The 26,058-nt window shown below is 49.0% G+C and overlaps 1 protein-coding gene across 1 annotated transcript in view; it reads left to right on the top strand.

Moving 5' to 3' along the window:
* The window catches only part of Dscaml1 (DS cell adhesion molecule like 1), a 315,683-nt gene that overhangs the window by 259,453 nt on the left and 30,172 nt on the right, over positions 1-26,058 (top strand). The window contains exons 12-17 of the mRNA XM_051156333.1: positions 6,889-7,088; positions 7,543-7,639; positions 7,747-7,875; positions 15,622-15,789; positions 16,487-16,557; positions 22,250-22,490. Coding sequence (XP_051012290.1) covers positions 6,889-7,088; positions 7,543-7,639; positions 7,747-7,875; positions 15,622-15,789; positions 16,487-16,557; positions 22,250-22,490 — 906 coding nt within the window. The remainder of the gene's footprint in view (positions 1-6,888; positions 7,089-7,542; positions 7,640-7,746; positions 7,876-15,621; positions 15,790-16,486; positions 16,558-22,249; positions 22,491-26,058) is intronic.

The raw sequence follows: 26,058 nt of genomic DNA on the forward strand, positions 1-26,058 counted from the left end.
TGGCCTCAAACTCACAATATAGCTAGAGATGGCCCTTAATTTCTTATCTTCCTGCCTCCGGTGCCCCTATGCCCAGTTTATATGGTGCTGGGGATTGAACCCAGGACTTCATACACGCTAGGCTCAACTGGCTGAGCTCCCTGCCCCCATGATGAGTTATTAAGCTTTATAATAGTTCTCAAGGGTCAACAGGTATGAAAACTTCCTAGGCCCTCCCTAGAACACCCATCTGGGAGAGCAGACTGGTCATCCTTGGTCCCCAATTTCCAAACAAATCCTCTTTCCCCGAGCCAGCCCTGGCACATCCTTCTGCCTGTCCCCACCCTATCCTCTTCCTCTGTCCAATGTCACAGGCCCAGTAAGCTCCCAAATGCCCTGAGCCAGACTCTGACTCTGCAGTTACTAGCTGTGCGACCATAGCCTGTTCACTACTCCAAACCTCAGTTTCCCCATCTGTAAGGCATCTTCATCCCCAGTGCCCGGTGCGTGCCTAGTAAGTCCTCAGCTGAGTCAAGTTTTCTCCATGACTGGCACTAAAGAGCCTCACTGTGAGCCGCCTCTCAGGCCCATAGTCATCGGTTTCTTCCCACTCTTCCCGCAGGGCATTGATTCTCCATTGGGTATTCATGGCTGAAGCTTCCTTCCCCAGTGGCTTAAGGGCTGTCAAAAACAGCAGCTGAGCTCCCATCACCATAGAGGAGAGGAGGGAGCCAGATACAGAGGAAGCCTGCTTCATTGTCCCCACACCAACCTCATTATCCTCATGCCTGCCCAACCCCAGGCCGTTAGGACTGGCCTCTGCCCTCCACATATCCCATCCACCTCCTATTTTTACCTTCTTTTGGAAGCTTCACAAGACTCGTTCAGGGAAGTGTGCGGGTGCAGGAAGGAGAAGCCTAGGTGAACACTAATGGAAGGGGCATGGTGAAGGGTTGGAGGTTTGATTTCCTCTTTGCAGATCACCACGGCGTGACTTCAGACAGATCACTTGGGCTCTCTGAGTTTGCACACTGGCAGGGGTGATGGATCCTAGCCTCTTCTGAAGCAAGGAATGGGGCTCCCTCCAAAACATAATGCAATGTTCTGTAAACTCAAGGAACAGACCCATCCCTACTTAGGAAGCGAGGGAGGTGAGGAAGGAGCTGCAAACCAAGGTAAAAGCCAGGGAGTCAAAGTTTAGTCCATAGTGTGATGTCTGAGAACTCAAAAGCCTATGTCCCAGCACTTGCGAGGCAGAATCAGGTAGATCTCTGTGAGTTTGAGGCCAGCTTGATCTATATAGTGAGTTCCAGGACAGCCAGAGAAAATAGAAGAGAGACGCTGTTTAAAAAAAAAAAAAATCCAACCTGGAGAGATTGCTCAGAGGTTAAGAGCACTGACTGCTCTTGCAGAGGTCCTGAGTTCAATTCCCAGCAACCACGTGGTGTCTCACAACCATCTATAATGTGATCTGATGCCCCCTTCTGGCCTAATTTTAAAAAAATCCGCCTCTAAGCCTGAAACTAGTAGCAAAGTATGTGGGTGCTGCAAGGAGTAGCCGCCTCAGGATGTTTTAAGAACCTTTCAGCCTCTCACATCAAATTAAAATGTAAACAGCAGCTGATCCAGGCAGGACCTCAAGGGCGACAGGAGCCAGCCTGAGAGTAATTTCACAGATGGAGCCGGTAACATAGGATTCTGACAACTGTCCTGTTTCTGAAATTGATTTCCTCTCTCCTGAGCTGGTGCCCCAAGATGACCGTGGATCTCAGAGAGGAATGGCCGCTCTCTGCAATCAGTGCCCCCCTATTCTAGGTCTTTCTCTGCTCTCTGTTGCACCTGCCAGTAAGGTCCCATGGGACTAGGAGGAGGAGGGGGAGTTGGCCCAGGCTTTATTTAGATCTACAGGGGCCTAACTGGTAGCTAGGTGCCAGGTTGGGGCTCACAGAGACTTCTGCCCAGGAGACAGCATACAGGAGGGCATGTCCAGTTGTGGAGTCTTGCGGGAGACGTGTCCCCAAGAGATAGACATGGAGTCAAGGAAGGACCTGGAACCTACCAGGATACTGCTGTACCACCTACCACCGTTTATCCCAAGTGTCACCTAACGGCACAGGGATGGAAAGCTTTAAGCGGATGGGCCTGTTGCCCACCAGGAGTCTCTCAGGGTCACTTCCCACCTAAAGGGAACAACATGGTCATCCCAAGGCTGTCATTAGCACATCTACCCAAGACTCTGTCTTGTGCTTAACCTTCACTCCCACTTCTGTCTGGGCCCCTAAAACTGGGGTCCCTCCCTCGCTCCCCAAGGTCATATGCTGAGGCTATACCATCAAGCAGAGAGAGGCCACTCCATTTAGTGACCACCCAATCCCAGGAGCCATGAGCAAAAAGGGCAGGGAGACAGGCAGCAAGAGACAGCCCATCAGACCAAGCTTGGTCACCACAGCTCAGTGTGAACAGACTCTGCTGGAAGCTCCAGGTTCCTGTCTAAAGAGCGGGGCTAATGAGACTCATTTCCTGTGGCTGGCACCAGGAGAGCTAACTGAAAATGAAGCAATTACTTACTGCACCCAGAGCCCTGTAAGTGCCAGGGAAGCCATGGAGCTGGTGAGGAAGCAAGTGGGGACTGAGCCACCTCACTACAGGGGACAATAGCTCAGAGTCCCCCTGAGGAGATCACTCATGAAAAGCACACAGAATACACTGCCATATGGCAAGCTTGCCACCACAGAGGACCATAGAAGTGTGCGTGCGTGTGCGCATGCGTGCGTGTGCGCGTGCGTGTGTGCGTACGTGCGTGTGTAGGCAGTGAGTATATACAGAGGAAATATCAACTCATGGATCCCTGAATTAAGCAATCACACAAGGGCCTTGGCATACAGGGGACACGCCACTGGCTCACATGTGATGGCACCATGTGAGTATGCAGGGATACAAGAAAGACTGCTTATGATTACCTGTTGAGGTATGTCTTGGAGTTCCCTCCCTCCCTTTCCCTCCTCTCCCTCCTCCTCTAGGTCCTCTTCCTCCTCCACCTTCTTCACACCTCCTCCTCCTTCATGGCTCTCACTATGTTACTAAAACAGTCTCAAATGATCCACCTGCCTCGGCACCCCAATAACTGGGACCATAGATGTACCCCGCTGTGCTCAGCTTTCCCCCTCTTTCCAGGTGCACTTCTGCCTGCTTGCAGAGTGACCTTGGGCAAATGGCTTCCCTAAACAGCCTAGGTTTCTTCCCTTGGCCGGAGTGTTACAAGCTGTAATCTTACCATTCATTTAACTCAGTATCAGCATACATCATGAGTATAAAAATGTAAGCGAGCTGTTTTGTGTTTCTCTCCTTTTTACATTTCTGAAATCTGGTGTCTGTTTCACATTTACAGTGCCTCTCAGTCCGCCCCGCCGGTTCAGGTGCTCAGCAATGCATGTGGCTACAGACATAGTGGAGCGGGTTTTTATCCAGGCACTATGATTCTGTGGAATCATCTGCCAGAAACATTTTAAGACAGAAGTTTGGTGCATGTGGGCCTAGATAATGCTTCCCTTAGAGCAGGAATGGGGCCTGGATGTCACATGGGCAGGAATAAAGCCTGACAGGGCAGGTGGACATGTATGCTTTATGGGCCACAGGAAAGTTTAATGTGTTGGAGGCCTAAAAAGCTGTCAGTGACAAGTCTAGATCCCAAGCCTCCTGGCCCCCAAATTCTTCCATCCCCCCTCGTCCTTGACTTCAGTAGCTTCCCTGAACTAGCAGTAAGGAGAGTTTTGGAATGTGGTACCTGGCACTTGTTTACTAGAAAAGCATCTAGCCAATGGGAGGATGGGGAGCCAGCCTCTATGCCAGGCTGAGAGGCCAAAGATCTCTAGGGACCCTGCTGTCCCTAACTACCCACATGTCTGTCTCTGGGTAACCCTGATTGGAAAGACAAGTGCCCTGAGGCGGACACACAGGTTGTGCACTGCTCAAAAGTTTGCCAACTATAAGGTGAGTAGCATCTGAAACTGGGTCTGTGCTCTACTTGGCAAGCTGCAGGTCCTGGCATGAAGTTGCATCTTTACACAGGGCACTGGAGGTCTGCATGGAAGGCAGATCATAGGTGAGCAAGCTTCTCACTGTGGCTCAGAGTTGGGACGTTTCCCCAGAGACTCTTCTTCCTCATTCCCTTCCCCTTCCCAGACTTCAGCCTGTGCTAAGGTTGAAGCTGCCCTCAACCTCCTTCTTGTACACACACACACACACACACACACACACACACACACACACATATATCTCATACATACACACTCACATACACACACATATACAGACACTCATACACACACACACTCATACATACACACTCACACACACATACACACACACACACACACACACACACACAGAGTCATGAACAAGATCACTTCTCCCCCAACTGCCTCAGGCCCCAGCCCCACCCAGGAGCTCAGATTCAGGCCTTGCTCACTCCCTGCAGGAGTTGCAGAAGCAGCTGGGTCTCCCCCACCCTAGCATTCCCATCCTCCTGTAAAACATGGAGGCATCTGCAGTGCAAGGCTCAGCTTGTCGATGTAAAATCTCACTCTATATTCCACCCAGGTTTATACGAGTGAATTATGCAAATCTTTGATGGAAAAATATTCCTGCGCACATCCTTGAGAGTGTAAAACCTTAGTCAATAATTCATACTTGGATGTCTCTGACTGCAGGCTTTTTCTTCATTATAACTTACACCTCGTTATTTGTCTTTCGCATTTTATTGTATATTCTGGTGTAATGCCGTGCATTATAAAGTTTATCTGCTTCATTATTTGATGAGCCGGAACTAGGGAGATGTGCTGAGACTTGGGTACAGGGGGCCTGAGGCTATGGCTGCCCCATCCCCCAGCCCCCATCAGATCCTGCACCAGGAGACCTTAGAGGGGCTAGCTGGCTGTGGAACATGACTTCAGGGTATCTGATGGAGCAGGAGCCACCCTCCATCTTTTTCCACCTGTCCAAGTCATCCCATCACCCTCATTTGGTATCAGAGGTTGCACCCCTCCAAGTCTACCCTCCTTCCTCCAGAGGCTTCTTTGCTCATAAAAGCCAGCTGTCCTTGGAGAGTTGGTTGGGAAAATCAGTGTCTGGGCTAGTCATTAAAACTAGAAGATGGGGTGGGGCTGGAGAGAGGACTATGTTGGTCAAGTGCTTGCTGCACAGCTAGAGGACCCAAGTTTGAGCCCCAGAACCCATGTTAAAAGCTGAGCATGATGCTATCCCTGTAATCCCAGAGCTGGGGAAGCAGATCCAGGAGAGCCCTTAGGATTAGCTGGCCAGACTGATTGGCCAAATCGATGAGCTCTGGGCTGGAGAGCTGACGTCAATCTGTGGCCTCTCGGTGGGCATGTGGGCACACGCGCACATACCTCCACCACACACCACACATGCACAACATGAAAATGAATCAAAAGATGACAAAAGTCCAAGAGGACACTGGAAGGAGGAGGGGAATAAGAGGAGCCAGTGGAAAGGAGCAGGCCTTGTGCTGGCCGACCAAGTTTTGAAACATGAGAAGATAGGGTCCTTTTTCTGCACCCCTGCATGGACAAGCCAGTGACGGTCAAAAGGGGAGCTCCTCTTGGCTCTGCAGAACCCAGTGTGAGCAGCAGACGCCACATACTTGGTCTTAGTGAATGCTTGTGGCAAGTGTGGATTGTGGCTTCTCATACATTCCTAGAAACACTCCTCAAATGCCTCCCATGTCCCTGCTGCCCACAAATAATTCTATCTTCCCAGTGCCACCATTTGGGAGGTCGGGGATGTGTTACAGCGTATACACCTGAGGCCCCGCACAGTGCCTTTTGATAATCTGGGAGCTCAGCACACGTTGCTTTGAGTTGCACAATGGACCAAGATTTCTGAGACTCTACACCGTCCTGCCTCCCTGTTTCTGATCAAAGATACATGAGTCTAGGGGAGGGGTCGGCTGTTAGAAAGGCTCCGGGCTGGGCGAATGGGAGGGGCCTCCTGAGGACCAGCCAGGGCCTTGGCTCTGCCTTGGTGAAACCACAGGGTGAGCAGATGGGGCATGATGGGGTAGACCCTATGAGCAATGCTAGAAGGTCTTTCGTAATGTCCCAAACAGGCTTCCTGGAACAAGTCGGCACTTCCGATAAGCAGAGACTTAAGAGTATGAGCCTGAGCCTGGGGCCCACAGAGGCCCCAGACATCTACAGAGATGATTCGGTAGGGCCAGCTGTTTGGGTGTAGAGAAATCACATCTTTTTTTTATGTTAGCCTCTAGCTGAACAATAAGCCACAAACCACAGCAGGAATGGTGTGTGTGACTGTCACCCATAGAAATGCACAGATATTTTCATGTCATGTCCTATTTATCGTAGAGCTCTCAAAATAGCATTTGTGCTCATCACTGCTACAAAAGCGTGGTAATATAAGACAGTAATTATAAGGCCTGCCGCCAGATCTTATTTCATAAAGAATAAGAGCAGGGCATATTGATGTGTGATAAACAATATCCAAAGTTTGCTTGCTGGTGTTTTTAATATTTGCATAACCATATTTCAATATAACTGGTTTTCTTTATAACTATGTTGTACACATTTAAAAAAAAAAAAAACTGGTGTCACTAGAAGGGTCCTGGAAATGTAAGGGAAAGAGGAGGAAGGTGCCAGGCATGGATGCTAAGAGGCAGCCGGGACCAACAAACAGGCACCTGTTCCTGGAAGGAATTCCTCAGAGGCTGGCCACCAAAGGACAGAGCTTAGGGGTAGAACATCCAAAGCAGCTGGGGACAGGACATCCTGGGCAGCCAGGGGGTAGAACAGAGCGGGGAACAGGCTTCTGTTACACAGGCACCTCCACTGGCTGGTCTTGAAATATTCACAAGCCGTTGCCTCTCTTCCGCAGTCCCAGCCATGATCACTTCCCACCCCAACACCACCATCGCCATCAAGGGCCATGCCAAGGAGTTGAACTGCACTGCACGTGGCGAGCGGCCCATCATTATCCGCTGGGAAAAGGGGGACACCGTCATTGATCCCGACCGTGTCATGCGGTATGCCATCGCCACCAAGGACAATGGCGATGAGGTGGTCTCCACACTTAAGGTGGGTGCACAATCCCAGGCCCAGGGGGTTCATTACATCCCTACCCAGGGGAAGTAAATGGGAGACAGGGAGGGAGGGTCCCTTCCTTGGCCCTCATAAGGTACCTATCATCCCCACACATACCTCTCCACCCAGGAACTTCTACATCAGGATCTCAACCTGTCTCCTTTTCTGACCACCACAGCCATCATTTGTGTGGGTTCCTCGGCCCCTCTTCCTTGCCTGGAGCCCCTGAGTCTCCACTCTCCTTCCTGGGATGCACCCACCCCAGTCTCCTTCATGATCCTTCTCCCTCCCTGCTTGAGTTCTCTACACACACATCTTAAACCTTCTAGAAAGAGAAGCCTCTGATAGAGCACCTCTGAATCTCCCTCCCAGTCCCCCCTAGAATGTCCCCCTCTTTAAAGCTCTCCCTGTTTCCTCCCTTTCTCACTCCCTGCTGGTCATGTCTCAGCTCAAGCCAGCTGACCGCGGGGACTCGGTGTTCTTCAGCTGCCATGCTATCAACTCATATGGGGAGGACCGGGGCTTGATCCAGCTCACCGTGCAAGGTACACTCACATGCCCACCTGCCCTTTCACCTTCCCTGGGGCCCAGAGGCCCACAGCTAAGCTCCCTGCTCCTGTCTCACCTTTCTTCTTCTTCTGTCACTGCCCAGAGCCCCCTGACCCTCCAGAGCTGGAGATCCGTGAAGTGAAGGCCCGGAGCATGAACCTGCGCTGGACTCAGAGATTTGATGGAAACAGCATTATCACTGGCTTTGATATTGAATACAAGAATAAATCAGGTAGGTGCTGAGACAGATGGTAACGGTTTGCTGACTGTGGCCACTCATGGTAACCAGCATGAAGGGGGCAGCAACCATCTAACACAGACTCACCAGCACCCTCTGGTATAGCCATGCCCCAAAGGGATGGGACAATGGCTAGCTTAGGAAACTAGGGTACAGACTGAGTCATCCACCTGGCAGGAAGGGATCAGTCTTTGGAGCATGGTTCTCACACATGGTCTGATGTGTAGATGCTGAGTGCAGGGCGGTGGGCTGCTTTGTGGGGATGTCATGGGTTTTTGGGGTCACCTGGATGGTCATGGTTTGGAATGGAGAGTGTGTTGGAGATCGGTAAGATTGAGTCACTGAGTCCCTGCTCCCAGAGCCCTTCCAGAACCTCCCTCTAGAGACCCAGAGGTCTGCGGTGCTGCCACATCACTGTGAGGCACCATGGGGCAGAGCGAGCACCAGGTAACCAGGATGTACAAAACATAATGGGTCCCCATGGCGGCCGAGTAGCAGGAATGGTACAGGAGGCAGAAACAAAAGGAGAAAGAGGACCCCTCCAGGGCAGGTGTGAGAAGGAAGCGGAATTCACTGATCCTTTGTGAACCTTTGGGTTCCAGTACCAAGAGCCTACGCTGGCTTCTCTGAGTCATTTAAAAAAAAAAAAAATGAAAGTCAGGAACAGTCTGGAGACCTCAGTCCTTCTCTGACCTTCCCCGTCCTTCTCTGACCTTCCCCGTCCTTTTCTGACCTTCCCCTGCTAACCCCGGTTCGTTTCCTGAATCATAGCTTAGCTAGGTTGTACCATCTACAGCAGTGACTCTCAACCTTCCTAACGCTGTGAACCTTTAATACCGTTCCTCATGTTGTGGTGATCCAACTGTAAAATTACTTTTCATTGCTACTTCATAACTGTAAGTTTGATACTGTTATGAATCTTAATGTAAATGTTTTTGGAGATAGAGAGTTGCCAAAGGGGTCTCAACCCACAGGTTGATGAAGCACTGATCTAGATCCTTCCTGCCCCATGTAGCACAGTATCTGACCTTGGCTGACCAGCCTTGCATCCTAATTAGCCAATCCTCTTCCCTCTCGTACTTGTAACACCTGTCACAGGTGTAGTGATAAAGGCAGACACTGGAAAGGGCATCTCTGATGTGCTCTGGAGTCTCTGCCTACCCAAGATGTGGCCCATCATCTGATACAAGCTGCTACCTAAGGGGGTTCTGACCTCAGACACTTGGCAGTCTAGCCACAGATAGGCACCCAGGATCACACTGAATGCAAAGGAGAAGTACAGCTGCCAAGGGGCCTCAAGAAAGGCCCCACCTGGCCACTTGTGGATGCTCCACTAAGCTAGGCCTAGAAAACTAACCGATAGAGCACAGTCCCTGCAGAGAACACAGAAGGGAGGAGCCAGGCAAGGCACAGCTCAGGCTTCACAGACCCCATCCATGGGCACTGCACTATGGATACAGGTAGCCTATGGAGCAGAGATGATGGGAGGACAGCCTCCGAGACAAGCTTCTGCTTGGTGGAACCTCAGTGTCTGAGCTCCCAAGAGGCTTGGACAGCACAGGCCCCCACCACGAGGATGGATGCATGCGCTAAATACTGGCATCCAGTAGCAGAGCAAAGAGGTACTCCCACCCTTGCAGACTATGATAACAGTAGAAACAGAAATGCAAGAAGGCTGGTGGGGGGAGGGGGAACGTCAGGTTATGCCTTGCATCCAGGCCTCTCCTGAAGCATCCTAGAGGCACATGTTATCTCTGTGTGGTAATGCCCAGTCAGCCTCCCAACTGGGCTCATGTCTTGCATGGGTAGCGAGTGTCTGGGAGATCTTTGCTTCCCCCCTCCATGTCCTTTGTAACTGCTTCTCTGCTCATCTCTCTGACTGCACTATTGCCTATTCTCTACCCCTCGGCCCTTCCTAGGGGACTGTTCGGTAGGGGACCACTGAGAGCATCACCCATGTGGGAGGAGACGTAGAAGAGAGGCACATGCCCACATCTTACCTCCCTACCCCATCCTCCTCTGGCTCCTTTACAAAGTAGAAGTACCAGCAGGAGTAGGCCAGACTGGGGAGAGATGGCTGGAGTTAAGCTTCACAGCCCTCCCATAAGGCTTTGCACACTTAAAGGTCTAGGGGCCTAGGAAAAGGTGGCCTTAAGGGGGACTGCTCCAGAAGAGACCACCCAAGCAGGCATCTGGCACACTGGGCACTTGGGTCAAGGGCTTCATGAGGACTTCAGTTTGCTGTCCCTGAGGCAGACAAAGGGTGTAAACATGGCACAGCTTCCCTGTCTCTAAAGTGGGTGTGGAATGAAGAATGTCTAATGGGGGAAGGCTGTGGAGACTTCTAGAAGCAGCTGGCATAAGGCTAGAGGGAACCCTTGATAAATGTAAGCCCCTCCCCCAATAGCTCAGACACTTCATGTGGCAGTTTAGAGCCCTGTGGGACTTACAGCCTGAAATATATGTCTGTCAGTCAGCCATACGGACCAAGTGTCAATATTTCCACTGCCCCCAGAATCACGCAAAAGTCATGTAGTAGAAAGAGAGAATGAATTAAAAAGCAGAATATTGCCCTTGGAGAGGGAACACAAATGGCATGCGCGTCGCGCACATGCACACACTCACACACACGCTCAGAACCATTACACAGCAGTATCCAATCAGATGCAATTCACTGTTAACCATATTACATGAGACTGGAGGACTGTATCCAAGGGAACAGAAGGATGACTCAAAAGAAAGAAGTAGACGTGTGTGTGTGTGTGTGTGTGTGTGTGTGTGTGTGTGTGTGTGTGTTATCTAAGCTCACCTCTTTGTACCTGTGGGATAGGGAGATGACAGTCATTCCTAAAACTGCAGACTTGGAGTGACTAAATATCAGAATTGTGTGGCATTTAGCAAGTCTTTTTAAGCATCTTTGAGCATCTCTCTTCATTTTTCTAAGAAGGTAGGGTGACTTTTGAGACAATATCTTGCCTTGAAGCCAGGTTGGCCTGGAACTCTCTGTATATAGCTCAGGCTATCCTCAAACTTGCTAACCTCCTGCCTTGGCCTCCTAAATGCTAAGATTGTGAGTGTGCACCACCACACACAGCAGACAGATTCCTTGCTTTTGTTTTGCATTGTGGTGTTGGATATTGAGTAAACCAGGGCTTCTTGAATGCTAGGCAAGCTCCCAAGCCTTAGCCCTAACCCTCTGGCAACCCTTTGCAAAATGGAGATAGGGATCCTTCATTCTCAGGGAAGCTGTGAATGAAAGGACCATGCTGACATATGTAGAAATGCCTCATATAGAGCCTGGTGCATTGGAACCTTCCATGGCTTTCTTTCTTGTGTCTCTGTTCCCCTTCTCTTCTGCCTCCTGCCTCACACCACACCCAAGCTGGGTCTCCACCATCTGTTCACGATGCCCTGCACCTTAGCCCAGGTTTTCTGGCACGTTGCTCATCATGCTAATTTTCCAGGGGAAATTACCCAGCCTGCCCTTTCTAAGCCATCGTGTTCGTGCTGTCTTTTCCCGGCCCCAGGCAGTAGAGTAATAAAACATGAATGCTGAATGATAAATAGCACCGTCCACACAAATCTATCAGATGGTGCTGCGCACACTGAAAAATGCAGATGCCACATTTGCCTCTGTTCACCAAGCACAGAGCAGGGATGGGCTTGTCTGAGGATAGCTCTCAAAGCCCAGAAGGCTGTCTGGTGGGCAAGCCAGCTTGGGGACCGTGCTGGACCCATGGCGGGAGCTAACGTGGTTTAGTGTGTTCTGTGGGAACTGGGGTGCGGCTGGTACTGAGATGTTGCCAGTTGCTGTTGTGACCCCAGGAACCTCTGTGTCACCAAGAGAGTGCCACGCAGGGGGTGAGCATCAGAGCTATAATGCAAGAGGAAATCAGGCACACAGACTGCACTGTACTCCCCTTGAGGCATCTATTCCTCCCCTGAACCCTCTGCCGTGAAATAGCTCCTAAAACGGCCACAGCCCAGGTTCCTTCCAGAAAACTGCCTTCTGAGCAGAAGGCACGGCCATCACCCCAGCCACTTCCTTAGTTTTTAAGAAGAATATTTTGCATCATAAACCCTTTGATGAAGAAAGGAAGAGAGAGCCCTTAATGAAATATGTTAATCTGGGCAAGGCAGGCACATATGAAAGGGAATAATAAAAGAGACAATATTCACAAAAATCAGTGCAATGCTCCCAAGGAACTGAGAAGGGAACAGAAGAAAATAGGCCCCTGAGCTCAGCTGCTCAGCATCAGAGAGACGGCCATGATCAAGTCCGGAAAGTCAGGAGAGCCCCCCAGACATGACTCGGATGCATTAGCCATGAAGGGGGTCTCCAGGAGAGAGGTATGTTCAACCAACATCAAAAACTATTTGGGAGCAGAGCCATGGTGGTGCACACTTTTAATCCCAGCACTTGGGAGGCAGAAGCAGGCGGATTTCCATGAGTTCAAACCCAGGACAGCCAAGGCCACACAAAGAATCCCTGTCTCAGAAAAAAACAAACAAACAAACAAACAAAAAAAGATTTTGGAACACAAGGTCAAATCTACTGCAAACAACTGACAAGAGGAGGTGGCTTCCACCTAAAAGCCAGTGACAGGTTTTGGGAAGTCAATACTTGAAAAATAGGGATAAGGGCCAAAGCTTTAGACATGGCTCCTGTCTGCAGAGTCCTGGGCATGAGGCTGAGGAGATGCACATGAGCCATGGCTACAGGGTCTTGGCCATGCCGTAAAACTTCTTCTTCCCCTAGTAGCAAGGGAAAGGGATTGGAGAGTTTCATGAGAGGAGATGGCAGGATCAGATTGGCACTTTGAAGGGAGCCTAAGTACAGTACATGCCCTTGAGAGGGGCCAGCCATATATGCAGAATGAATGGCAGCTGTGGGGTCCCATACAGGTAAAAGAGGGTACAAGACACACACAACTGTCTGGAGAGAAGGCTAGGAGAGAAAAGCAAGAGATAAAAACAATGATTTGGCCTGGTCTAGGAATATAGGTGGAGAGAGCCCACATATAGTCAAGAGAAAAAAAAAAAAAGCTATCAGATTTGGTAGTAAAGGAGACAGAGGGGAAGTCCAGAGTAACCTAAGAAGCCTGGGTGTGAGGGGTGTGTGGTGTGAGAGGAGGGCGTAGGATGGAGCCTGGAAGAAAGTGTTCATTGGTGGTAGGCTAAGGATGCTGCAGCTGCAGGGTGACAGCAGAACAGGCCCAAGAGAGAAGCAGCATTCAAGAGCTCCCTCAGAAAGCCAAGGGAGGAGCAGGAGCGGTTCAGGAAGAAGGGGGGAAGGGAGACTGGCAGGTGTAGAGCTCATTGGCAGGCCAAGTGGGGACTCGGTGATGTAGCAGCCCCTATGCAGAGGAGATAGAGCTCTGACATCAGAGGAAGGCACAGGGAGTCAAGGATACATATTGAAGTCATCCGCCACTGCCCCTGGCACCACACAGGTACCTGGTGGATGCCAGTACCTCTCTGTGGCCCCTGTTTTCAGACACATCCCACGTGGCTCTTCCCTCTGCCTGCGCTCATCAAAAATGAATGCGCTGACTTCTGATCATTTTCCCACTCCCATAAACACAGGCAAACCCAATGTGATTTGTGAGCTGGCACCAGCTCCCAGAACCCCACATACAGAGCCATGAGCACCTGCCTCCACATGGCTAGTCTGTTCCATCCCAAATCAAAAAGGCGTCCGTGGCAGGTAGGAGCCTGCTATTTGCAATTGTGGCTTCACCTGTCAGCCACAGAGTAACCCTCTGAGTGGCTGGGGGTGTTTTTAAAGACAAGAAGAAAATAATGTGTTTCTGAACAGCCACAGCCTGCCATGTTGTTGGTTTGGCTCCAGCAACCAATGAATTAAATGCAAAACTACAGACGGGAGTTGGGCCGATGCCCTTCACAGATGCTAAGCCTGTGCAGTTGATAGCTGTGTTTTTAAAGGCATCATGGCCTCATTTAACCAGAAATGAAAGTCTAGGATTCTGATGTATTCGGGCTATGTGTGTACATACGTATGTATGTATGTATGTATGTATGTATGTAAAGTACTTTAGACTGTCAAGCTAGCTCAGTGAGTAAAGACACTGTCAAGAAGCCTGATGGTCTTTTGGTCCCCAGAACCCACACACAGTAGAGAAAACCAACTCCTGCAAGTTAACTTTTAACATCCATATGCACTGATGGCCTGTATTGTATGTGCACATGCACATACATGCTTGCACACATGCATACACACAGACATGCATGCATATATTTGTTTGTTTGTTTGTTTAAATGTAATAAAAGTTTTAAGTGCTTAAGGGCTGGGAAATAGCTCATTCTGTTATAAGCATGAGGACCAGTGTTCAATCCCCAGACACCACATAAGAATGTCAGGCTCTGTGGCACACACTTGCAACCTAGCATTGGGGGAGGCAACAACCAGAGGATCCATGCGGCCCGAAAGGCAATCAGTCTAACCTAATAGTAAGTTCTCGGTTCAGTGAGAGCCCCTGTCCTTAAAAAAGGAAGAAAAAAAAAACTATGATGGAAAGTATCTGAGGAACACAGAGGTTGTCCTCTGGCCTCCACGTGCAGGCTAACATGTTTGGGGGCACATATGCATACATACACACGTGCATGAAAATGTCCTCTTAAAATCTGCCTCCAGCTGTAGCCTCCTTCCAAGCCTTCAGAATTAAACTGTAGAGATGTAGCTTCCCCTTTTCCACTGAGGCTTTTTCAGGAGGCTGTATGCCACAGTGGATTTTTCTAGCACAGAGTTAGTACGAGCAGGGGGTATCTGAACATGCCTGGAGACCACCTTTAAGCCCCACTATCATCTTGCTTCCTTGGTCTTTGCTGTTTCTCCCCAAAGTGCTTTTTTTTTAAGGCCCCTGATCAAGTTCTCTGGGTTGGGAAGGTTTTGGTTCGGCCATCACTGTAGCTGCAGCCCCACTTCGTCTTCTTCTAGAGTCCCCTTAAGGACAGCAAGCGTGGGTGAATGGCTGAGCTCCTCTGAAGATGCATAATGTTCACAGACACAGGATCCCTGAGTTGCATTTATCTGGCATTGTCCACGTCCTACAATTTTGCTAAACGTTCGCCCTGGAACGAACTGCCAGGCTCCTTGGATGACTTGAGCTGTGAACACATTAATCCTTTTCTTGGCACTCACTCTGACGACTCTGATACCTTAACATTTTTGTAGCTGCTACAGGAAAGAGGGTAGAGCTGGGCTGTGAACTCCAAACTCACACAGAACTCTCAGATCACCTCACAGGTGCACAAGGAAGGGAGATGCAGAAGCAGAGAGTAGGAGGAAGGGGAAGGAGTCCTCGAGTCCCCTTCCTCATATGGACACTGGGTGAATGGGTATCTCACAGCCAGAATGGTAACCCTCAGATGTACCAAAAGATGCAATAAGAAAGGCACTGCCCATCAGACCCCAGGGATAGTGAACAAGTTATGACCTTAGTGGACATTAGAAAGCATATTGTCTGGCCCTGTCTTCAGTTTAGCTCACACTCTGCCAGGGACAAAATTGTTTCTCCCACACTGGAGCTTCTTCCAATGGACCCTTTATAGTCCCTGTGAAATTAAGGTCCCCCCGCCCATCCCTACTGCTGTCGATGAAAGCTGGATCCCTCTGACATTCAAGCTGGATCTGGGATAGGCTGATGATACTTGAGGCCAGGTGGGACCAGGTCCCAGAGTTTGCAAGGCTGCGCTTTGAAATGGCTGTCTCTCTTACAGATACCTGGGACTTTAAGCAGTCCACACGCAACATCTCCCCAACCATCAACCAGGCCAATATCGTGGACTTGCACCCAGCATCTGTGTACAGCATCCGCATGTATTCCTTCAACAAGATTGGCCGCAGCGAGCCAAGCAAGGAGCTTACCATCAGCACGGAAGAGGCTGGTGAGCACCTATCCTGTCCTCCTCTGCCCCCACTGCCCAAGGTCTTGGGACTCACAGACACCAGGGGCCTCCACCAACTCTGTCCATTCACAGTAAGCTTGTAGTTTGGAGAGAATAGAGAGGACAGATCCAGAAATGCGTTTTATGACTCATAGAGACCAGAGTTTCTAAGGGATTGTTTTTGTTTTGCTAATTTTTTCCCCTCTTGGCTTTGGGGGAGCTGTCCATGGTCCTGCCTTGCTTTCCCTGGCTCTAGCCTATGTGGGAAAGAAAGATGTACTGGCTCTACAAAGCAAGGAGTCTGAGTCCCCTGAGCCAGTGACCTTTGTCACAGTGTGTATATATGTGAGTGTGTGAGGCCTGCCTGGTGTTGGAGTTACTAGTGCTCATCACTACAGTCAGATTTTTTACACGGGTTCTGGGAATGGAACGCGGGTCCTCAGAGTTGTAAATCACTTTACTGAGTGAGGTATTCACCTAGCCCCAGATTTTTAATTTAAAAAATTAAACAAGATTTCTCTTGCTGTATTTTCTTATGTGTGCTGTTGTGAAACAAAATGATACAGGAACATTTCTAAGTCATATGTGTACAGTGTTACAAATGATCGTAAAGTTAAAGCTACCAGGTCCCACTCTGATAATCAGCTTCCAACTCTGTCATCTGTGTGACTCAGTGTTGCTTCTTCTGTGTCCCCAGCTCCTGATGGGCCACCTATGGATGTCACCTTGCAACCAGTGACTTCACAGAGCATCCAAGTCACCTGGAAGGTAAGTGAGATGCCATCTTGCCTGCCCCTCTTCGATCCACCTGTGAATCCGGCAAGCTCCTTGGTCTCTTTTCATACAATACCCATCCCTAGTTTCTCACTAGTCCTAGTGACATTTGAAGGATGTGAGGAGCTGAATGTAAAGGGAAGGTCCCTTCTCAATCCTTGCTCCCTTTCACCCTGGCTTTCTACCCAAGGACTGTACCTGGGATGAGATGAAATTGGCAGTGCCAGTGTGGTTCTGCCCACTTACCAGTCCGACCTTAAACCCAATGTGGTATTAGAGAATAGGCACTGGGTTTAATCTTGTGCAAATCAAATTTCTTCTTCTAGAGTATTAGGGTAAAATCAGAGAGGAGCAGGGTGTGTGTGTGTGTGTGTGTGTGTGTGTGTGTGTGTGTGTGTGTACATGCATGCGTGCAAATACATGCACAGCCATGTGTCCCACAGCATGTGGGCAGAGAGAAGGGGTCAGAAAACAACTTGTAGGAGTCAGTTCTCTTCTACCATGTGGGTCCTTTAGATACAATTCAAACCATCAAATTTAGCAGCAAGTGCCTTTACCCACTGAGCCATCTCTCCAACCCAGGATTTTTCCCCCCTTTGGTTTTTCAAGACAGAGTTTCTCTGTGTAGCCTTGGCTGTCCTAGACTCACTTTGTAGACCAGGCTGGCCTTGAACTTGCATTGATCTACCTGCCTCTGCCTTCTGAGTGCTGGGATTAGAGGCATGTGCCACCACACCCAACTTTCCAGGATTGTTTTTTATGTACTGAAAAACACTAGCTTGTCTTCTAGACCTGGGAAAGTGTCAAAGAAAAGAGATCAGTGACAGTGTGCATTGCAGCCAGGGCAAAAGGCTGGAACTCAGGTAGCTAAGGCAGCTGCCGCTTAAGGGTGTCTTAGAGGAAATTCCACTGATGAGCCAAGAGATGAGCAGAACCAAAGTTGGGGTGCTCCGGGAAGCTCTGGCTCTTTCCTGTCCTTCCACATGCACAGATGACCCAGTGACTCCATGCCTTCTTGCAACTCTGCAGCATCCGGTCCTCAGAGCTTGCTCCTACACAACTCATCTGGCCTTCTCTCTCTACTCTTGTGGGGGAGCAAAAAGGTATTTCATCAACATTCAGCCAAGGAGACTAAAGGTGTCAAAATTCGGGGTGATTTGCCTGCAGTTGCTCATGTATAAGACAGAGACCACAGCACATAGACTGGACTCCCAGACCCACCTCCCCACTGCAGCATAATGACCAGAGTTCTGAGACAAAGAGCTTTTTTGGAGCTGACCTTGGTCCTCTAGGTGCATTCCAGTCTTGAGAATGTACCTTGAGGTGACTACATCTCCATGGGCCATCGGTTTTCCAATGTTCTGTTCTCATCCTAACTCCTAACCAGAAAATCCAAGTGGCATTAGCCCTCTACCTGGACTCTTTGAGAGTGTCAGTTTGAACACAGAAGAATGTGAGAAGGGCCTAGACATTTTTCATGTGATGGCCATGGCCACCTGTGTGTGCACACTCACACAGCAGGAGCAGCCTAGTCTCTTCCTTTCCCAGAGAAAATAACCAGAAGCTGTGATACTAACTGGTGCCTTATATCAGCTGCTTTTCTTGTTGCTGTGGTTAAAAATAATTGATAACAGCAACTTAAGGACAGAAGGCTGAGTTTGGGCTCACAGTTTAAGGGTTCAGCCCACTGTGGTGGAGAAGTCACAGAAGGTAGCGTGCACAGTCAGCAAACACGCTTTCTCCTTTTCATTCGATAGGGACACCCACAAATGGAGCCCCTCACATTCAGGATGGGTCTCCTATCTCCATTAACCTCATCTTAGAAATCCTGCTGGGCATGGTGGCGCATGCCTTTAGTCCCAGCACTTGAGAGGCAGAGGCAGGCGGATCGCTGTGAGTTTAAGGCCAGCCTGGTCTACAAAGTGAGTCCGGGACAACAAGATAACACAGAGAGATCATGTCTCAAAAGAAAGAAAGAAAGAAAGAAAGAAAGAAAGAAAGAAAGAAAGAAAGAAAGAAAGAAAGAAAGAAAGAAAGAAAGACAAAGAAAGAAATCCCTCACAGACATGCCCCCTACAAAAAGCCTTCTAAATTCATATCTGGGTTCCAGAGCTTTCTCCAGATGCTGAAGGAGAAAGCCCATCCCCTCCCATCTTGTCAGCATCTTAGTTTTGAACTCATTTCTTGGGACTACATAGAGGGAGCCCAGAGGTGGAGCCAGAGAACTATGTAAAACACCGAGGCATTTGCTACAAAGCACTGACCCAGAGGTCGATAAAAATTTAAAATCAAATTTATTTCTCCAAAGTCTCATAATGAAAAATAAAATTGATTAGAAAGTTAGAACTTCAGAATGAGCCAGCAAGTCAATAAATTTGGGGACTGGCTTCTCGTGGGGATTTTTTTTTTCACACTGAGAACAGATTAATGAAAAATAAAGATTCACTTGAAAGATAAGTCACTTCGCTTTAAGACTCTGTGAGATGGATCACCCCTGCTTTATGATATAAATTTGCAATCAGCCCTATTGATTTCTTAATGCTTCAGAGAAATATTGTTAAGATTGATTTAAATCCCAAGTGTGCATGTTTGGAAGGGAGGGAGATGTGGGGAGAAAGAAAGGGAAGAAAAAGAGAAAAAAGTGAGTGACAGAGAGAGAGAGAGAGGGAAAACTATGTTAAGATTTGTATAAATCTGTGATGAGAGAGAAAGTGAGTGAGTGTGTGTGTGTGTGTGTGTGTGTGTGTGTGTGTGTGTGTGTGTGTACACATCAGGGGAACCTGAGTGCTTGCCCAGAGTCTCTGACATTGTATGTGGCTGTGGTCTTATGTACAAGCATATATCATGGCATAGATGGCCCTGGCTCATGTGCATAGGTGTCTATTGTGGTATAGATAGCCTGGGTTATATGCACAGAGATATAACCAGACATAGATAGCCCTGGGTCAAGTATATAGGTGTCTAACATGGTTCAGACAGCTGTAGGTGATATGTGCAGGGGTAGACATAGTCCTGGATGTGTAAGGTAGGGTGGCATTGTATAATTATGTGACTGTGTGTGCATGTGGTAGCAGCATGTATGCAGTGTTGGAATGGTGTTTTGTGCTCTTGAAGGTGAGTATGTCCTTCCAATAGGCATCTAAGTGTGTTTATGAGTATGTACAAGCCCCAGATGCAGAGATCTACTCGTTTGCAGTAGTAGTGGGCAGGCTAGTGTGCAGAGCTGCCCAAGTGAAGAGAGAAAATGATTCAGGCAATAGCAAAAAGTCAAGTCAATTAAACACACACACACACACATACACACCTATTTAGTGAGTTCAAAGCAATTATGTTAAATTAAAAACTTAATTTTATTGAGTTAACAGTGATCTTAAAATGCAACCCATTTAAAACATTCATTGAATTAAAAGAAACAGTGGAGCTGTTTTACAAACTTAATTGTTTTTATCTCACTATTTTTTTGTACAATAAAAGTGGGCTTTTAAATTAACTTCGTTGTCTTCAAAACTCTGGTTCTAGCTGGTTTTATATGCACAGAGGTGACTGTTCTATCTCAATTTAAAGATGGGAGAGCCCTGTCACTAAAGAAGCCAGTTTCTATTTGAGGCTTTAACTGTATCTGGCCTTGGGCAGGCGGGAATTAGGATATGTGTTTGGGAGGATGTGAGCACATGTTCATAGCACTTCACAGGCATGGATCACACAGCTCTGTGTGTGTGTGTGTGTGTCAGGGGAGGGGGCAGGCTTGTGTAAGATCCTGCCATGTACTGATGCTCATGTGTCTGTCTTCTCTCAAGACGCCTGTATGTGTGCATGACTGTGTGTAGCAGTTTGCGTCAGGACTCAAGCCTGGGATGAGAACATTTTCCAGCATGGAGTCATACCTCTATAATGTTCTCTGCTCTGTTCTTCTGGCCCTCTGGCATCAATTCTTCATTCCCACCAGCTCCCCGTTGACATCTCAGATCTTTCCTCTATAGGCTGCCCGCAGCCCTCTACCCCCATCACACCTCCACTCCTGTCCACTGTGTCTGGAGAACCCAGCCTGTTCCCAAGGAATCTGGACCAGGCAACTCTTTGTTTGTGCTTTGCTTCTTATCTTTGGAAGTTCTCTAGTATAAAATATACACCTCTTAGCCGTGTTTAAGAATGTTGTCCAGGAGGGTGGGGAGCTGGCTCAGAGGGTAATGTGCCTGTTGGGCAAGTAGGAAGACCTGAGCTCAGATCTCCAAAGTCACATAAAAGCCTGACACTCAAATGCATCTGCAACCTGAGTACTGGGGGACAGAGACAGGAGGACCCTGGGTTCAGCCAAAACAAAACAAGTGCCAGAACAACCAATGAGAGGCCTTACCTCAAAAATAAGGTAGAGAACAGTGGAAGAAGTCACTGACATCAATCTGAGGTCTCTACATATGCACATAGCCCTCACATACACATGTGCAAGCCCACATACACCAAACACACACCAACTTTTAACTTAAAAATACAGTTCAGTGCCTATTAGCACATTCATAGAGCTGTGTAGCCACCACCATTTTTAATACCTGTCTATTACCTCAACTGAATTCTATGCCCTTAACCCCTCCTCTCACAGCCCCCTAGAAGCTTCTGCTTTCTATTTCTGTGAATTTGCCTAGTCCAGAGCCCTCTGGAATGGGAACATTATGGTGCCTGTCTTTTGTGAGCGGCTTACTTGACACAGTGCAAGGCCTGAGCTCATCTATTCAATAACCTATGCCACTCCTTTCACTGGCTGCGTAATATGCCACTGTATGGATGTACCACATCCCTTTGATCCATTCATCTCTTGTGAATAAAGCAGAGTTCCTGCTTTCAGTCCTTTGGGGTTTATACCCAGAAAAATTATATGATCCCATGGATCATATGATAATGTTTCTCAAGCAGCCGGATTGTTTGAACTGCTTTTGTACTACTTAACATTTCTGCCAGCAAGGAACTAATTTTTCCACATTATTTTTATCAGTAATGATCATCCCAGGATGCACAGGGCGCTTTCTTTTTTTTAAATGGCTTACATCTCTCTCCCTTGGATCACTTTTGTCTCAGATTCCAATTCTTCTAGGCCCCTGAGCATCCAGTTAGTAGCCCCACTTATTCATACATGTGTGCATACATACACTGAGTGTGTACTCAGGGCCCACTCTATGCCAAACACCATTATAGACACAGAGATACAACAGTAAAAAAAGTCAGTACGCCTCAACTTCCTGACATTAGATTCTACTGGGGCAGATGTTTAAATGCATAAATAAATTCTATGGAATGTCAGAATTCAAGATAAGAAATATGAAACCAGAACAACCCACTAACAGCTAAGGGCTGTCTCATAAAGAAGTTAGCTTTTCCTCAAGGGCACGACAGAGGTGAGGGACCAGAGTGGAGACAGTCGTGACATGGTGACATACACCAAACACACACCAGCTACACAGGCCGAGGTCATGACAACAACAGCATAGAAGGCTGTGTGAGAAGAGACATCAGCATCTGAGTATCATGGCCACGGAGGGCCAGGTAGCCATGACAAGATCCTGAGAGTTCAATCCAGGTAAAATGGGAACCATCCAATGGCTGGGCACAGAGTAATGATGTGTCCTTGGCTCAAAGAACAAAGACATCCGAGTGTCACTGTGTCTTCTTCTTTCGCCCTTACCCTGGCCCACAGGCACCAAAGAAGGAGCTGCAGAATGGAGTCATCCGGGGGTACCAGATTGGCTACAGGGAGAACAGCCCTGGCAGCAATGGGCAGTACAGCATCGTGGAGATGAAGGCTACCGGGGACAGTGAGGTCTACACCCTGGATAACCTCAAGAAGTTCGCTCAGTATGGCGTGGTGGTCCAAGCCTTCAACCGGGCAGGCACAGGGCCCTCATCCAGTGAGATCAATGCCACCACCTTGGAGGATGGTGAGGGGAGCCACAAGGTTGGGAGCAGGGGGACCCCGCAGGGCCTGGGCCTACATTGACCCTGTGGGCAGCATGAGCTTCCTGTGTGTTCTTGTTCGTTTTCTACTGCCGTGATAAAACACTGGCCAAAAGCAACTTGAGGGTGAAAGGGGGGTTATTTCACCTTACACTTCCAGGTCACCGTCCATCACTGAGGGGAGGTCAAGGAAAGAACTCAAGGCAGGATCCTGGAGCATGAGCTGAAGCAGAGGCCATGGAGGAATGTTGCTTCCTGTCTTTCTCTCCATGACTTGCTCTGCCTGCCCAAAGGTGGCCCCGCCCACAGTGGCCTGGCTCCTCCCACATCAACTGCTAATGAGGGAAATACTCCACCAACCTGCTTACAGGCCAAACTGAGGGAGAGAATTTCTCAATTGTAGTTCCCTATTCCCAGGTGACTCTAGCTTGTGTCAAATTGACAAACAGACAGAAAAGAAGCAAAACACTAACAAACACACTTGCCACCCCCATCTCCTCTTACCCATTGGCTCTCAAGGGGCCTTGGTCCACTCTACAAATATGGCCTCAGCCTGGGTGGCGTCTGTCTATCCCTCACTTGCTGATGCTCTGTCTGTTGGCCTACCTTTAGAACACTGGCCTGTCTATCCACATCTTCTCATGCCCGTATCTCTCTCCTTCCTAGCTCCTCTCTGACCAAGCTTTTCTCTCATTCTGGGCTCAGTTTCTCATTGAAAAAAAATGTAGAAGAGCCAAGTTACCCTTGTATTTCTAGGCTGCAATGAGTCCCCCATCTGCTCTAAGGGTGTGAGATGAGACCACGAAGTTAAGAAACCCTAGCAACCATATGGCAGAAGAATGTAGAGGCTGGTTCATAAAAACGATCTGCTGGACAAGGTGGCACACATCTTTAGTCCCAGCATGTGGGAGCCAGAGGCAGGTGGAGCTCTGTGAAATTAAAGCCATCCTGGTCTACATAGTGATTTCCAGGTCCAACAGAGAGACACAGTAAGGCCTTGTCTCAAAATAAATAGATAAATCTTATCATCCTGATAACTAGAAAAGCGCCCATTGCAGTCTGATAGTACAGGAAGAGGCTGTATTCTCCAGAGTTGGGGAAAAACTGGTGCATGCCCCCTGTCCACAAACAGGAAAGATGACAGCTGTTGCCTGACCCTGCATCGGGTTGAGATAGGAGATAGGGTCTTGATTCCTCTAGGGGAGGACCCAGGCAGCCACCTGGCACCCCACATCCCTAGAAAGCAGAATAAAGAAGATGCAGAAGAGTCTTCAAAGCTTCCTCATACACCCCAATAGAAAGTGGGGGACAAAGTGAAAACTGCCTGGATCTTGAGTCTACTTCACCCAGAAGAAGGAAGATGCAATGCCCTTGTTGCATGGCACTGACAAACTCCGAGCATTCCAGCCCCGGAGAGCCAGGCCCTGAGCTTAGGGGGGCCCTCGCCTCCTCTTCCTCTCTGAAAGTTCAGTCCCCTCTGAGAGGGAGCCAGAAACCCTGGAGACGCTCATCTCTGCTGTTCTGAACCTTGGCTAAAAGTAGCCACTGTCTGGGGTTTTCAAATCCTGATTTTCAGGCTCCATCCCCAGATCCCATCTCATTGTTGTAAGGTACGGCTGAGCTTTGGGATGGGGCAGACCCCAGCTCTGAGAGAGGACCCCAGCTGACAGAGAGCGGGTGAGGTGCAGAGAGCCTGTAGGAACAGCCACACTCTCCCCCACCCCCGCTCCCGGTCCTCAAACTTCTCCCCGACCTACACTGGCTATGGACATGGCTGGTCAGATGAACACCAGACTGTCACTCTTCAGGCTGGAATATCGATCCAAGCAGTGCCCTAGCCCAGGAGTCTCCACAGAAGTCCGTGGAAGCCTGTCAGTGTCCACTGGACCCTAGAGCTCTGTGTAGCAGAGACCTCCCCCCAAGGTGATGATGATGGGGACTTACTGCTGCCATGTGTGGTTCGTGGAGTATCGATGAGACTCACAGCTGGGTCAGAATTCCCAGAGTGCCGCAAAGGCTGGCAGCAATTGGGTTTCCTACCTAGTCACATAACAGCCATGATGACTATCCAAGCTAGGTTCCCCCCCCCTTCCCGCAAGCCATCCCACCTGCTTCCCCTGTGCGCGGGAGCAAGACTGGATGCAACATGTCCCCAGGAAGGTCTGTCTGGAGCCAGTTGTCCAAACCCAGAGCCCAGGCCATCCTGCCCAACCCTAAACTCCCATCCTTCATCCCTCATCCCTCAGGCAGTCCAGGCAAGGACCTGAGAGAAGGATAGCCTCTCTTGCACAGACAGGGCCCTTGGAGTTTCCACTAGGGAGGGCTCAGCATGGGCTGTGGAGTCCTTTTCAAAACAAAGGAGGAGACTGGAAGAAAGTTTCCACATGCATTTGCTCGGCAGTTTTTCATACTTAATTAAGGCCCTCGTTAGCCTGTCAGATCCTGATCGTTTTCTGGCAATATTAGCACTCCTCCTGGGGTAGTCAAGGGCCCCTGCCTTAGCAAGAGTGTCTTTTCCATAATTGTATTACCTTCATTTTGTTCGAACGGGCTATCTGTATTAGTTTATTACACTGGGTCCCTAATTACATGGTGCTTATATTTTTACACCTAAGTAATATGAAACAATAATCACTCTCAAAGAGGATCGTTAGGATGATGTATTATCATTTAAATGCTCATAAAAATTAGAGTTGCCTCTTGTGGGGCAACGGGATCTAATTACCTTCCCTCCAGCCTCTGCCTCCTTTCTCCCATTCATGGCAGAGCAGACTTGCTCTTCCCTTCTGTCCTGGGCTCCTTGGAAGCCAGCACCAGTGTCACTGTTCTTCTTCTTAGCAGAAACGACTCCTGGTACTTTGCTCCCACTGTGAGAAAGGGCAAGAGGCCTGCAGTTAACCCAAGGCAGGGCCCTTGGGAACCACGGAAGGAGATGTCAGAGAGACTCAAGGGCAGGCAGACACCCAAGCTGCCCTCACACTGTGGCTTCAGGACATCCAGGCATTTAGGCATGCTCTTAGGTGGAGACAAGACAAGGGGTAATGGGTCCAGAAGTCCTGGTGGCCTCCGTGAGAACTTTCCAACCCTGTACCAGGGTCCATTGAGGTCCCTATTTTTTCTTCACTTTCCCTTCAGCCTAGCCCCAGAACACAGGAAGCCCCCAGGCCAGGCCTGGGTCCAGACCCATCTATGGTCAGTGAGCACCCAGGGGCTGGCAGCTCTTAGCTAAGATACTGAGTTTCAGCCACCACCCTGGGCCTTGATTGGACTCCCAGGCCACCGCATTCATATTGTGACTTCCATGGCCTACTAAAGAGTTGCAAAGATGATGCCCAAGTCCGTTCACTTCTCCAGAACCTAACAGAACCAGAACCACCTTGCCCCAGAAAGCTGGGCATGAGACTAGAGAGGGATCTAGCTGCTTCTGACTGAATCAGAGGAGACTTGAACAGCCGTCCAACTTCAAGTCAGACAGTCCCTCCACTCGCCTAACTCTATGTCCCTATGATCAGGCAACAGGACCCAGTATGAGACATTATATTGTCACTCGTA

Source organism: Acomys russatus, chromosome 14 (genome assembly GCF_903995435.1).
Source record: "Acomys russatus chromosome 14, mAcoRus1.1, whole genome shotgun sequence".
Taxonomy (NCBI): domain Eukaryota; kingdom Metazoa; phylum Chordata; class Mammalia; order Rodentia; family Muridae; genus Acomys; species Acomys russatus.